Source organism: Gopherus evgoodei, chromosome 7, assembly GCF_007399415.2.
Source record: "Gopherus evgoodei ecotype Sinaloan lineage chromosome 7, rGopEvg1_v1.p, whole genome shotgun sequence".
Taxonomy (NCBI): Eukaryota; Metazoa; Chordata; order Testudines; family Testudinidae; genus Gopherus; species Gopherus evgoodei.
This window is the reverse complement of record NC_044328.1, coordinates 96,054,866-96,069,537: the sequence shown is the minus strand read 5'-3', so window position 1 is coordinate 96,069,537 and position 14,672 is coordinate 96,054,866. Positions and strand designations below refer to the sequence as shown.

At 43.7% G+C, this 14,672-nt stretch overlaps 1 protein-coding gene across 1 annotated transcript; it reads right to left on the bottom strand.

The window, feature by feature from the left end:
• Positions 1-8,112: 8,112 nt before the first annotated feature.
• On the bottom strand, positions 8,113-14,127 carry BARX1 (BARX homeobox 1). The gene is made up of 4 exons (XM_030569891.1): positions 13,598-14,127; positions 10,103-10,391; positions 9,580-9,664; positions 8,113-8,888 (listed from the first exon to the last, which is right to left on the bottom strand). The coding sequence occupies exons 1-4, from the start codon at positions 13,800-13,802 to the stop codon at positions 8,724-8,726; spliced, it is 744 nt and encodes a 247-aa protein (XP_030425751.1). The 5' UTR covers positions 13,803-14,127; the 3' UTR covers positions 8,113-8,723.
• Positions 14,128-14,672: the final 545 nt, after the last annotated feature.

Here is a 14,672-nt window from a genome sequence, read left to right as displayed (position 1 = left end):
TTTTACCAATAATTCCATGGCTTGTTTTTACTATCAGGCAGAAAGATACCTGCCCAATGCAGCAGCTTAAACATAAGCCAAAACCAGCTCTCAGCTATTGTGCTAGTGTAACTAAGAGCAGAATATGGCTAGTCCTGTATAAAAGTAATCATGGAAATAAAATTTGTTTCCTTTCAATGTGTAAACCATCAAAAGAAAAAACTTGCCCCAGAAACTTAAGCACTTTACCAAAAAGTTAACTTGCCAAATGTAGCGTTAGCCTCTTTACAGACCTCTCATGTGAGTAAAGGGAGTTTGGGATTTGTTAGCATGAGTAAAAAGATTGAGAATTAGTCAGTCCACAGCACATATTTACTCTGTGCTGTAAACAACTCCTTCCAAAATTAAAATTATTCTAGGCAAGTAGTTCAATTACCCTAAACATTAAGGCCATAAATCTTTGCTTTAAAGATCTCTGTATGTGCTTGAGACACTCTTTTCATTCAGAACTTGTTTACATAGCCAAATATAATTCAGGCTGTCTGTTTACAAACAACATGAGCACATCTGTCACGCCTCTTAACCTGGTGACTAGAGTGAGCTTGGGGAGAGTGTAGTGTCCAGGATTGGTTCTTTGGGCATTGATCTGTCTTCGTGTGACCTGAGCAGGCAATGTCCTGGTTCGGCTTATAATTTGGAGCTCCATCACTTCCTACCATAGAGAAGCCCAGAGGGAAGGAAGAGGGGCTAGAAAGCTCAGTGAAGTTCACCTCACCAGATTTCTTGGTTCTACTTCCCTCAGGTGGGAGAGGTTTTGAGGCTGGCAGAGCTGCCAGCTGCTTCCCTAGCCCAGAAAAAGGAGTCAGCCATGTGGAAGTGTCCCCAACTCTACTGGCCCTATCCTAGCCCAGCTGAATGGTCCAGGAGTCTTACTGCCATTGGCAGACCTCTCCCATGGATGTGCAGCTGGACCTTCAGGGGAAAATCCCCAGCAGTTAGAATGCTAACACAACATTAACTCCATGGAGGCATTGGCACAAGTATCTTCTGCAATGAGTCAGCCAAGGAGCATGCTGTGGAGAGAGGCTGATCCTCAGTTTCACCTCAGCCCACAAATCCCATGGTTTCTGAACACTGTGGTGCACCATAGGAGGGATGTACAAGGGGGAAACGGGAAGCAAGGCGGGGTGGTACAAAATCCCAGAATGGTAGGCATCTCCACATACAATCCATCCTGCAGAGTGAATGGCCTGGCCTTTGGTTATGGGGCTGTTGTTGTAAGCATAAGGTTGCCACACATTGGTTTGAGATAAGTGCATTCATTCACAACATAAACTTTAGCCCCAGGAACAATACTGGGAGATTGTGTTGTCAGGAGTGTGGTTTGTTTGAATAAAATAACCAGGATAAGCAGAAATAAAAATCCAAGGAGCTTTTTCTTTTGCTCTTTAAACCAAAAACACATGAACCTATGAGCACATGAATTATCATTTATATTGCAGTAGACTTCCCAGTAACATACCCTCTTACAGACCCTGGGGTAGATTCCATGCCTTGCTAAAGGGGCACTTTCCAAGAGCAGCAATGAAAATATAGAATATAATATAGCATACACCTGATTTTCTCCCTCACAGCCCTGAATAAAGAGAAAAGGTAAACCAAACATCCTCAAATAATGGCTTTATGGCATGTGAATGATAATCACTTGTTCACCACTTACACCAAAGATATAAAAATTTGTGCAGTCTTGTTGTAGCCATATTGGTCCCAGAATATTAGAGAGTTAAGGTGAATGAGATATCATCTTTTTTGGACCGACTTCTGGTGGAGAGAGACAAGCTTCAGGTCCCAGAAGAAAAGCTCTGTGTAGCTTAACTGTCTCACCAACAGAAGTTGGTCTAATAAAAGATATTACCTCACCCACCCTGTCTCTCAAATACATAAATGAAAATATACATTGTTCTGTAAATCCTAGAGTTAGAACTAACAATTAGCTATTTCCAAATCTCTATTTAACATGGACATTGATTAATAATACTATCTATTTATGCTTGAATGCACCAGTTCTTCCTTCTACATGTTCCCAGAATTATAATGAGCTGCTGGTTGCAAATATACTGAAGATGAATTGTGTCATTGTTTTTTAACCTAGCTTCCCCTTGCAATTATAAACTAGTAACAGAGGGGAGTTAAAAATCGAAAGAGATACAGTGTTCTGTATTACACAAACAGGCATGGTCTCAGCCACTCAGAGTGGAGGAAAGGTGTACAGTTGCTAACGCCACTAATTTTCAGTGATTGAAATATGCAAATCCCTGTATTCTGGCTGGCCCCTGCTCTCAGAACTCTCCCATCCAGATCATGTGGTGTTCAACACTGTTTCGGCTTTTCCTATAAATTTATATACAAACTATTTTAATCTAATTATTGCTCAAAATATGTAACTAGATTATATTTTATTAGTATAATAAACAACAACAGATTTACTTCCTGTTTACTCAGCAATCACCATCCTGGGCTTGCAAACACCTTCTCACTCATCCTTGGAGTTTATTTAACCCGAGATACAGATATAGCTTTATAAACAGGAAGCAACCGCAAGCTATCGTCTAAATACACTCTCTCTCTAAAAAGAGCAGGGAATTCTCCTACGCCTTCAGATTAGGTCTTCGACTGGCCGTATTTGCAAAATAAATCCAGGCACAATAACAAAGCGCTCCCCTCCCAGGAACAGTTTAACATTTTGCAAAATGAATAACCCATGCGGAAATAAGACAGATCGAGGTAAATGTGTCAAAAAAAAAAAGTTGCTTTAATGAAACCTCACGTTAGTTCTGAGGAAAGAATACACAGGAAGCCAAAAGTAAAAGTTGTAAAAATGCCTGACAAATCAAGCTTGGTTACATCATTGGTCTCGAGTACAGCTAGTCAACATTTTATGCAGGAAAAGGAGGGATGGGGGGAGCATAAGAGAGAAAGAAAACGACCTTTATGAAAATAGTCTATATTGTCCAATTTTTTCATGAGCAAATCATGCTTTTTTACTATTTTTAAGCCTTATTAAAGTGTTTCATACACTGAAAACTGGGTTTTCAGCAAATTACCGTTTTATAACGATTTTGATAACGTTTTCATTTTAAAAAAAATCATGAAAATAGAAAGACAAAAAAGAGTCCGTTTCAGACACTAAGGAAGTAAACAACTTTTTCTTTTTTTGAAAGTGAAAATACGGTTTTATTTTTCTACCAGCTCTAGTCTGGAGACCTGACCTTATTGCAGGACCAGTCGAGGGACACGACTAGGAATTCTTGTCCCTGTAACCAAGTGATTTGCTTTTTGTATTACCAATAATCTAGGAGCCAGATCCGTCTGTCCTGACAAAGGAAAAAAACCCACTGACCTTGCAGGGAGTTCTGCCTAAAGATTCAGACGTTAAGTGGGATATATACACATCCTCCTTGCTAGGGACAGTGAGTTATCTGGTATTATAATTATTCAGGACAGATCCACAACTAACTGGCAGAGACTTCAAACACAGACAGCAATTTCTTCTGGCGAAACTAAAACCCTGTTCCTGCAATCCTGAGAGTTTTCCCACTTTTTTTTTGGGGGGGGGGGTAGGCTAAACCCTTCATGTTAATGTCTGTAGTCTGCTCTAATGGTACAATGGCTGGAATAGGAAGAATTGGACCAAAGACTTGAAATCTGAATCTAATCGTATTCAGCGGAGCATATATCAGGACACTGTTCATTGTCCTATTGACCTGTCTCACGTAACTGATATTACCTCACCCACCTTGTCTCTTACTGACTGAAATGGAAAAACACTTTGTAATATTTACAGAGCACTTTGCAGACGTAAATTACTATATAGATATTATAAATGTGCATCAGTATAACAGTATTATTGTAACATTATTACTCCAGTGGGAAGAGTTTAATTTCGCGTACTACTAAACAAGAAATTAAACCAGAAACCGAAATATAACGAATGCATAAATAAGACCAGGTAACACATTGTTTTTAATGGGGGGGGGGAGAACGGAGATTAAAATAACAATTCAAGTCACAAACAGACGGTAGTAATGTTTTGCAAATAATCAACAAATACATTTTTCTAACCTAGCGAGTCAAAGATGCATAGTTGTTTGAACACCCCATATGTGCGCCTGGAAAGCCGCCTGCTCCGGAACTTTCCCCAGCCCTGCCTCTCTGAGCTCTGTGCTCAGATCCCATCCCTATCTAGCTGCTGTTCCCTGCAGGCAGCCCTGAAAGGCGCTACTTACTCCAGAGCTGTCAGTCACGCTGCTGCAGAAGCTGGAGTCTCCACGAGTCTAACAAGTGCATCTCTACCTCCTTCGCCTCTTCTCGTTCCCCTGAGGCAGCATGCAGCCTAAGGACCCGGGTGGGTCCTACTTCTTCTGAATGCTGTAGGGCTGGAAGTTAGGAGTGAGGGCCTGAGCTACTCAGAACGGGCAGCTCTGCTTTTTTTTTCTCCCCTTTCCGGGGGATTGCTTTTTACTCTGTTATTTAATTGGGTTACTAACTACTCACTTAATTGGGAGAGGCTGGCCAATAAACTTAAAATCAATCAATCAATCTTTGCTGCAAGAGGTCAGACACGGCAGCCATCCATAGCCCTGATCCCCGCCATCTGTGATGCCACCCAGCGAGTGACACGTGGCCAAGGTATTCACAAGCGCAGACAGCATCGCTCCCTGCAGCGCACTGGGGATTGCGGCCGCCTGCCATAAACGGAAGAATTGTAGCGGTGATTGGCACGCTGCAAAGCTGTACACTTCGCCTCTGGGGAACTCCTTCCTCTTATCAGACCGATTGTTTTAATCCCCCGCGATTTAAATGATCCATGTTCTCAAGTCACCCATTTAAGACAAGTATCCTGCAAACTGAGCCAGGCCTGCCACACTTGTAATGCCAGACAGTCCAAAATAAATCAGCTAATTCAATCCACTAATAATCATGCAAACAATCCATTGAACGGAGTTGGGTCCCGCGCAGTTAGTGGGGGCGCTCTCGGCCTCAAGAGCAGCAGGCTCGGGCTCCTGACCTGTTTTGCTCTGTCCCGAGATTTAAAATAAAATCTAGAGTGAAATGAATATGATCCCCCCTTCCCTTTGTGCCCACTCTGGAAGGCAGCGAAAGGCTGGGTCCAGCAGGGGATGTTCTCTGCTTGTCTCACCACGCTCCAGCTGCGAATCAGACTGGCTGGCTGATTATTTTTCCCGTCAACAATTGGAGACCTTCCTTTGAACAGATTAGATGTCATCGGATATTGACAACATATTTCACCCCTCCAGGGATGGATGCTTCAAAGTACAATGCGCAGAACATTTCTCACGAAATAGTTCATACTTGTATACAACACACCTTCGGAGAAGAAAATGACTGCCTGGCGCGCTAGGATGCCCTCATTTCCGTCAGGCGTGGGTGGAGAGGAAGGAATAAAGATGCTTTAAGAGTCTCCAGAACAAATGTTCTCTTTGCTCTCTCTGCTAGACCAGCAGTTTGTTTCCTGCGGTGTTTTTGTTTTTTAAAGGACAATTGCATGTTTCCGCAGCTACGCTGCGATTTGATAACTTAATAGGGAAAAAAAAGTATATTCTGTATTCAAACAGGCAGGAAGGATCTCACGCTATTCTGCTATTCATCTCAGCAGTTAACAAAAGAGTCCCCGTAACATAGCCCGTGCATGGAATCGTTGACTATATATATTATATGCAATAGGTGAAATATTAAGATTCTCGCAGCCCGTGACATTTACGAGTTGAGAGTGGAACCTATCTGGGGGGGGGGGGGAGCTATAATTCACTGTAGTGAGTTCAGCAGAGCCAACAGCTCTCTTCGAGCGCTATCATCGAGACACCTAATCAGTTTTCAAGCTTGCTTCGTGCTTTCAATATTCCACCCCGGTGGAATTAATAGCTGGCGGAGATATGGAAAGGAAGCGATGGGCAGCCAGGGTCCCCAGGCGGCGGAAACCGGTGTCGCCCCGTTGATTTCAGAGGAGTTAAACTGGCGCACACCAGCTGAGAATTTAGGCAGAGTAGTCTGTAACTGACGGCTGTAAGAGTCGGAGGAGCAGAGGGTAGGTTGTGGGCACAGACCACCTGTATAGAGGCGTCATAAAAAATCCCTAGCGCGCAATCCTTCCCCTTCCAGCCCCCGCCGACACCTCTACTTCCCATGGCTCATTTAATGGGGAGGGAGGGAGTCAGACAAGCCAAAATCCTTTACCAGCCCAAGACGCTATTCTCTTACAACGAGCGAACCTAGGATCCGTGGTGTTTCCATTCGCCCATTTACCTGAGACACCCTATTTCCTAAACATCATAATCAGCCCCAGACGCTTCTCTTTTAATGTGCGATTACGAGTCAGCCTGGGGGGAGGGTTCTATCAGGGGTTTCCTGAATATTTTCCTCTCTCCTTATTTTGAATAACCGTTTCTGTTGCCCGAAAAGGGCTCACCCGACAGAGCAGCATCCTAACTGGTGAGCGCGTAGATAGCACCACGTGATGAGGTTGAACTTGGAGATATTCCAGGTAGCATTTCCGAAATTGTTAGACACAGATTCACACAGACAACAGAGATGGCCCGTCTGCTTTCTACAGACTCTGGGTGTGGGCCCGAACCTATCAGGCCTTACATTTAAGATAAAACAAATACCATCGTGTGTAAAGTAGCTTAGTGTTACCAGCAACTGATTTTTTTTTTTAATTTTTTTTTTTTTTTTACAAAAAACTTCCACTTGCCGCACAATGTTAAAATCATGCTGGTAAATTCGATGGAGAATTCGTGGAATCGAACATGCGTTTAGGAATCACTGAATTAATCCTCCAGATTTTTAAAAATGGGTGATTTGATACATTACAGGAGACAATTGATCTACGTCTCTCTGTTTTTGTGACGTATAGCTTTCGAACATTCTAATGTGCTGTCTAGCTGTGTGTAACTTCTCGGCAGCTTCGAGGGGCTCGTTTATATCGTTTGGTTCACGCTGTTTCACTGCGGATTTCTCTTGCTCGGCACTTCTCATAGTAAATGTCTAGAGCACTAGAAAAAAACTGTTATCAAGAGAACTTTCTTTGACGTCAATGTTAATGTGAATATTTACATACTGAATTAATATTGTATTTTCAGTATATTTTACATGGTTTCGATTTTTTTGTGTTAATGTTTACCGGATACAAGAAAAAATACCATCCAGTTAAAAACTTTTAAACCTCTTCATTTCTCCTTAGAGGAAGTATGATGTGTGGCTACATGTCTAGTTAAAACGTAGTTATTTAAATACATAAATATAGGGGCAAATGGTGACACTGTTCCAGGGTGTTGAACAGAGTAATTAAAGATCGAATTCGGTCTATAGTTTCAGCATTTTCTTAGGGACCAGATCTTTTATACTCCATTGAAGTTGAAGGGGGATCGGACATTATATGAGAGAACACACAAAATATGGCATACAGGAAATTAGTGTTGGTTTTATGTAGGCAGGCCAGATAACGATTTGCTTATTATTCAATCAAAAAAATTATAATACGCATTTTGTGCCATTTAGGGAGAATCATCGGCTTCGAAATCTTGTATATTTTAAATGTTTTGGTGGGCTTCTAAAAAGTAACATGATAGCTAGGCTATCCACTTTCACATATTGCCACACCCACATCAAGAAACGCTGTTTCGCCTCTAATTTAAGGCATAACATCATTTAACATATTTACTGTGCAGACATATCACTTTTTACTTGCTAACAGAAGTTATACGAAAAGCAATCAGTGAAATATATATATAAATGCAATGCGTGAAATATACTAAATACGGACTCACGCCTGCCCAAGATGAGGGAAGTTGGGCCAAGTAAAGATTTAAGGATTGTGCCCCCTAAATCCGTGCTACTCTGAGGGTGAGAATTTGCTAGTGAAATGAATACCGTACTGTATCACGAATGGAAGAAATAAAGCCACAGGAATACAGTGTGTCTCTGGAACAGAGTTGTGTATCCTCTGTTTCATTACGATCTGTCAATTAACTTGTATTTGAATAGCTAACAGGAAAACGGCTTCTGCTAATACACAAACACATTACCTTACTGAAGGCAACAGGTCATAAAATACTTTATTGAAATAAAGTAAATATCTTGCATTAACTGATCATAAAATGCAGTTTTCGGATTACTTGGGGCACCACAGGATTGTAGACAGCAAGTAGGCTTAAGATAACAGTAACAATCTCCTCCTGACAAAATACAACAATCTTCCATCTCAGAGCTCCCAAACCGATACAGAGAAAGAGAAACGGCTGTGTTTTTCCTTATGTACATGGGGGGAAGAAAAAGAGGGGGAAAGGAATCAATCAAATATTAAATACAACGGAAATCAAATCGTAATAATAATCCACTAACCATTTTGTCACCCATCTTCTTCCACCTGGCATCTTCTTGTGGAACAGATCGCTGCATGGGCCTTGTCTATTTATCCTGCTCCTCATTCCACATTGTGGAAACTAGGTTTTAAAATAGAAGGGAGTGCATGAGGCCTAACAAATGCATGGCACACAAGTCTAAGGATCACTCCACTGTTGCAGATGGTGTGTTTCTCATCGTTAATCCAGTCTTTAAAATGTTCAGGTTTCATTAGAGAAGGCACTTGATCGATGCTGTTTTGTAAGTCTTTGTGCTGTTTGGCACGCTCACGAGGCATCCTTGATTTTTTTCTTTTGATTTTTTTATTCCTCCTGGTTGACTTCACAGGGCGAGCTTAGGTTTTCCGCTTGTTTCTCTGCTTCCTTGGCTCGCTCCTGCTCTGTAAGTTGCTCGCTAGTTGGGATGGAGTTTTTCTTTGGACGACCTTTAGGTTTGGTGGGAGATTCAAGGCCTCCACCTTGTAATACCTGGAAAACCGAAGGATATGCCAGAATAAAACCACGTTTAAAGGTGCCTGATACAAGGGCTTTATCCTGTTGTGAAAGCTATAGGCTGGCCTATATTACTAAAAAAATATAACGAGAATCAAAAATATATTCTATGTCCCCAATATTTCAACACCAGGTCTGGGAGGCAGCCAGCTAAAACAGTTTACAGCTGGCTTGAATCGTGACCTGGTTTGCATTTACTGCTTTAACGGCTCTTCTCTACCTCTATAGATCACTTCCCTCAGCCCTTGGTCCTGAATATCCTGAGGGAGGGCGCGGGGCATATCCTCAAATCCCCGGAATAGACTTGGCTATTGGTTTCTTTCCCCGTCTTCCTGTGCTCCGCTATGTTGTGACTTTGTGCAGTTGCATTTTTACAAGCCCTTCCGCTGTTCATGATAGATGCCCCTTTCTGTCATAGCCAGCGGGGCTGGGTTTGCAGGCCTCTGTCACCAACACCGTAGAAAAGGGAGGGAAGATATATCCGAACAACGAGCAAATCTGGGTACACACAGAGAGATGTTACATTCGACGAGCGAACAATCTAAACCCCTTTTCCTATTCCAGCAAGCGGCTAATGTTCCCTGATGCAATCAGATATCGGCCAGCAACCAACTCCTACAGGGGAAAAAGACCCGAGGCTTTACAGACAGACAAGTAGCCCACTTACTATTTTCTTCCATTTCATTCGCCTATTTTGGTACCACGTTTTCACCTGAAGTTGACTGAGACCCAGGGACTCTGCCAGGTCTATTCTGCAAGGCGAGAGAGGACACACGTACTGCCGTCAGAAAACCACTCACTTGCCAGTCAAAACCCCACTGCTCAGATGAATCCCATACACCGTTTGGCTTCGCTCCGCTCCCCTCCCCCATTGGTCTGTATTGTTTCTTAAGGAAGGATTCGGACTATCGGGCGTTCCTGGCGCTCTTTCCCCACCAAACACCCCCACCTAGCTTCTGTTCCGCAGATATCTGAACTGGGGGAGGGAGCAGTAACCCAAACTAACCTGGGCTGTGGGTGAGTAAATATTGAACTAATTTCCTTGGAGCTCTTTGATTCGCTGTGGGGATCACAAATGCCCCCGGGGAAGATTAGCTTCGCTTAATGGGCTGGTAACCAAGCCCGGCTAGCCCCCTGCACTGCCTGCCCTGAGGCTGCAGAGCAGAACTGGCTCCTGGGCCCGCCCTCACCTGTCAGGCGTAGAGAGGTATTTCTGTTTCTCGAAGCGCTTCTCCAGCCCCATCAGCTGCAGCTCGGTGAACACCGTGCGGCTCCGGCGTCCTTTCTTGGCTTTGCTGCCCTGCTCCGGGGGTCCCGGCTCCAGCTTCCCCCGAAGGTGCAGCTCCAGCGGGAGGTGAGGGGATCCCGAGCCGCCCTGCAGCCCCGAACCTGCAGCCAGCAGGGCCGAACCCAGGCCGGAGCAGCTCAAGGGGGCCAGGGGAAATTTGAACACCGCCGCCTGCTCAGCCTTCAGCACCGCTGCGGAGAGAAAGACACTGTGAGAGAGGACAGGAGCCCCTGGCACGTATCTAGCGCCCGCTTAGCTTCCCCAGATACCAGCATGGCTGTTGACTTGTTTCAGATATGCCGTGCCCATGTCCCAAGCCACCCCAGCCAGGCCCTACTACAGCTGAGAGGCTCCGGGTACTGCCTAGGAAAAAAAGGAATAATAGGGTCAGACGGAAAAATGAAGGAAGTGTGGAGTCCCGCGGGGAAACGGGATGGAGTTTAGTGGGGGAAAATGGGTGACTTGCTGAGCTCTGTGGGTGGATCCAAAGAAACTAATACGACAAGCATTTAACCTTACCATTCAGCAAGATTTGAAGGGATGGAAGGCTCCTTTTCAAACGAGTCTAACCTTCATTCAGTGTGGGGAGAAAAATCAAGTTGGGAATATTTTATATTTCAACTGGAAAGCAATCAAACTGTAAGTTTTTCTTAACTTTCGCGTTGTATTTCTGTAGTCTTGCGGTTCACAGGTCAATACTCTTAAACTTAAGTCTATTTTTTTTTAAAGGTAGCCAATATTCTTCAGCCTAGTTCTATGTATTTCTGAATGTTTGATTTTTTCTCGTTCAGTAAATATCTTGCAGTAATATAAAAATCCCGATCCAAATAGGATCGAATTGTTATGTAAGCATATTTTTAAATTTATAAGAGCAGTTGATAATTAATGGTTTGGGCTTTACAAGTGGGTATAATTTAAAATAATTTAGTATGTAATAGTACCTAAAGGTACTATGAAGGTCTTAGTTCTTGGCCATAGAATAAATAATTGATATAATAGAATAATATAGCGTACATGGACAGGAGGTTATAGCGCTACTATATATATAATTTTAGTCCAAAGTTCCCGTATAGTTATATAGTATTTTCGTTCTTTGCGTTTTCATTCATTCTAATAAAATATTAATTTTGATAACAGTCTAGAATACTGCCACATTTTGCATGGCTTACTGTAAAACAATATGCTACAGAAAGGGTTTATTCTAATTTAAATTAACAAGCAAACTCGTCGTTAAATGTATTACTGAATCACAATCAAAACATTCAGGTCTAACCTTTCTCGATCCAAAATATTGTAGAAACGCCTAACAAATTATTTTTGAACTGGCGATACTTCTCTGAACCACGTATTTAGTTTCAACTCTCTTATTTGATGTATAAAATCAAATTGACAAATGACCTCCTGGAAGTTTAGTTTGCTAATAGCAGGCTAAGAAACTATATAAACTTACAATTCAAGCATCCCTTCCCGGAGCCCCCCACATGCCCCTCACAAGTAGGAAGTCCTTTCCCTATTAATCTTGCGGAGGAAACAGCAAAAGACCTGGCTCAACGCATAAGCAGAATTAGCTTGGAAATAATGAATAATTCATTCGGTATATTACAAAGTGTTTATGGGGGAGGAAATGAAAGGACAATATGCTGCATTCTCTAGAGCAATTTATATTAAAACACAAACCAATTATCTTTAACTGCCTCGGACAGCAAGGAAACTACAGGGACAATCAGGATTTTGTAAGAAAAATGTTTCTAAAACGCTTTTCGAACTCTCCCGGGACTGAATATAAATTGTGTTGCAGAAGCAAGAACTTTTATTACCCCAGTTTAGGAATCCGCTCGTTCTCCTCCTGAAGTCAACGGGAGTTTTGCCATAATATTTTATAAACATCATTATACTTGGTTTAACATTTTAAAGGCGCATTTGAGTTCGGCAGGTCTGTGAAAATCATTCCCCCTACAGAGCAATTGTTGCTCTGATTCTTTATGCAAACAGACGGTGTTACGGGAAACAACAAACTGTGTTTTTTTTTTGTATTTTATTCTTTTTTCTATGATAAAGAAAGGTTTGGTTCAAGGTAGCTTTGGAAGGGACAGTTTTCAAAAGGCCAGTTTTCAAATTCAGAAGCCATAGATGGTTTGCTTATTGTACCGGTAATATATTATATATTACTATGTATTACCAATATATCAGTAATGTATCACATACGTCTAGATATATGTTACACTCTATATATTACACTGTATATACACACACGAGTAATGTTCTATGTAGTACATTACTAATACATACGCAAGTTCTATATTTGTCTCTCTGCCGTACAATACAATCATAATAACTTCCATGATCTTCGAGAGGAGTTTTCTCTAAATAGGATGGGACTCATAAGGCCCAAGCTTTCATAAGGCCCAAGCGTGTAGGCCTATGTTGAATTTAAGAAGCCAAAGAGCCTGTCTGAAATACTTACAAATCGCTTACTCACATTACTAACCCAATCGTTTATTTTAATCTGTAGTGAATTATATGAGCTTCATTCTGAAAATAATCTCGAAAAGTAATGTGAAAAAAACGTTGGGCAATTCTTTGGTGGAAAAAAGATTAGAAATGCCACATACTATTTTGAAAGGTTTTCTGTTTTGTTTTCCTGCTGTAATTACAGTGTGTAGTTTACCAGGCTAAGATTCCGTTCTGCGCAGAAGGAAACAAAAAAGTTTTTCCCAACTGAAAATAATCAGATGGAATGAGAAGGAAACAGGCTGTTCCCTGTGATGAGCCCCATAAAATCAGTTATAATAGAAAAATGCAGCTCAAACACTTGGGGAAAAGGGAATAAGAACCAGTTATGTATAGACTATTTAGATGTGTGAGAAACCTGCTTCTGTTGGAATCCTGTTTGGAAAAAAAATCTTGTTATTTTAAATCATCCTTCCTGGGTGTGTGAGGTATTTGTTTGGCTGTGGCCTAAACTTCTGGCATGAAACTACATAAAGTGGGATCGTCCTAGTGGCATATAAACACAGATCCGTTTGTGAAAGGCTCTATCTACCGAACTTGGCCACTGAACGGATCCCCGAATAAAGAGAGCTGCTTCGTGTTTCCACCATGACCCCCAGCTCCCCTGTGCAGTGGCGCTTTGCCATCAGGCACGCTGACAAACAGCGGAAGAAAGGTCTAAACTTGTTACCGTCTGGTGACGACCCCCGCCATCCCCGGGACCTGCACTGCCCCAAGGGCCCAGCTGGTTCCCCGGGGACGGAGCTAATGAACAGGACTGTCACTCTGGGCATAGCGAGCCCCTGTCCTCCCTCTGCGCCTAGACTGGGAGCCGCTGCAGGGCTGATGAGGACTGAGGCTGCTCCTCGGCCTGGGGGGGGGGGGCTAGCGAGGCCGCGGGACATACCTAGGTGGTTGTGGTAGGGTCGGGCTGAGAGCAGTGCCTGCACCCCGAACTTGAGGAGCTCTCCCGCCGGCGCCGAGACCTTGGAGTCGGGGTGATCCGTCAGGATTTCCTCTATCATAAAACTCCGGTAGCGATGCGAGCGGTGGTCAGGGAAGACTTCCGCGGGGAAATAATGCGCGGCTCCCAGATCCAGGGGATGCTGCATCCTTCCCGCTGCGGGCCAGGCCCCAGGCCAGACCCCAGGGACGCCCCCAGCCCCTTTCCTCCGGGAGGCGCTGGCTCTCTCCGCCGCGGGCTGCACAGATCCTGCCGAACTCGCCCTAGAGCCGCCCTCCGCCTGGTGCCTCTGGAAGGGCGCCCAGGGACCTGGGGCAGGCTTTGTCCATTCTCCCTCCTGGGGCTTGACTGCCCAAGCGCGCAGTTTCCCCGCAGCCCTGGTAGCCTTTCCCCTTCGGAGGTGCTCGGGGGCCAGCGCTCGGCTTGTGCTTGCCCCGACCGCCCCCCCTCTTCCTTCTCCGCTGCACCGAGTGGCTGAAGATCTCCTTAAGGAGTGAGCCCAGGCTGGAAAAGTTACAACCTCATGCTGCAGGAGGCACGTCATAGGAGAGCTCTTTCTCCGCCCCAGGACTGAAGACAGCAGCCTATTATATTCCTGACCTGAGTCTGGGACTGTCGGAGCTGGATTGGGGGTGGGGGGAGGGGAAAGAGAGGGGCGCTTAGCACCTGGAAACGAAAGGTTAAGGAAGAGCGTCTATCCTGTGCCATATAAAGCAAATTAACCAGCGATGCCCGATTTGAAGCTAAAGGTACTTCCCAGCAATTACCAGCGCCAGCCCACTCCCAACAAAAAGAGGAATGTGCCAGCAGTTTAGAAATGCTGGAGCTGTACTTACCCTCTAGGATGTGCAACGTCCTATTGGTTTTAAATGTAGTCACAGGACATTTTCCAAACGCAAAGCCAGCTCTCCTTCGTAGGTAATCTACCCGTCTAGTTGTGTACTGCCCTGCAGGTGAGACGCTTCAAAGAGCCTGTCAAATATTGTGCATTCCATGAAAAACCTCAAGGTTCACGGAT

What these genes read in the sequence shown, in the direction of transcription:
- BARX1 (XM_030569891.1), bottom strand. Translation starts at nt 13,802, where the DNA reads ATGCAGCATCCCCTGGATCTGGGAGCCGCGCATTATTTCCCCGCGGAA. An exon ending in ACCCTACCACAACCACCTAG is followed by an intron (nt 10,392 to 13,597) that starts GTATGTCCCGCG and finishes TTCTCTCCGCAG; the next exon opens with CGGTGCTGAAGGCTGAGCAG. An exon ending in GAATGAAATGGAAGAAAATA is followed by an intron (nt 8,889 to 9,579) that starts GTAAGTGGGCTA and finishes TCGGTTTTCCAG; the next exon opens with GTATTACAAGGTGGAGGCCT.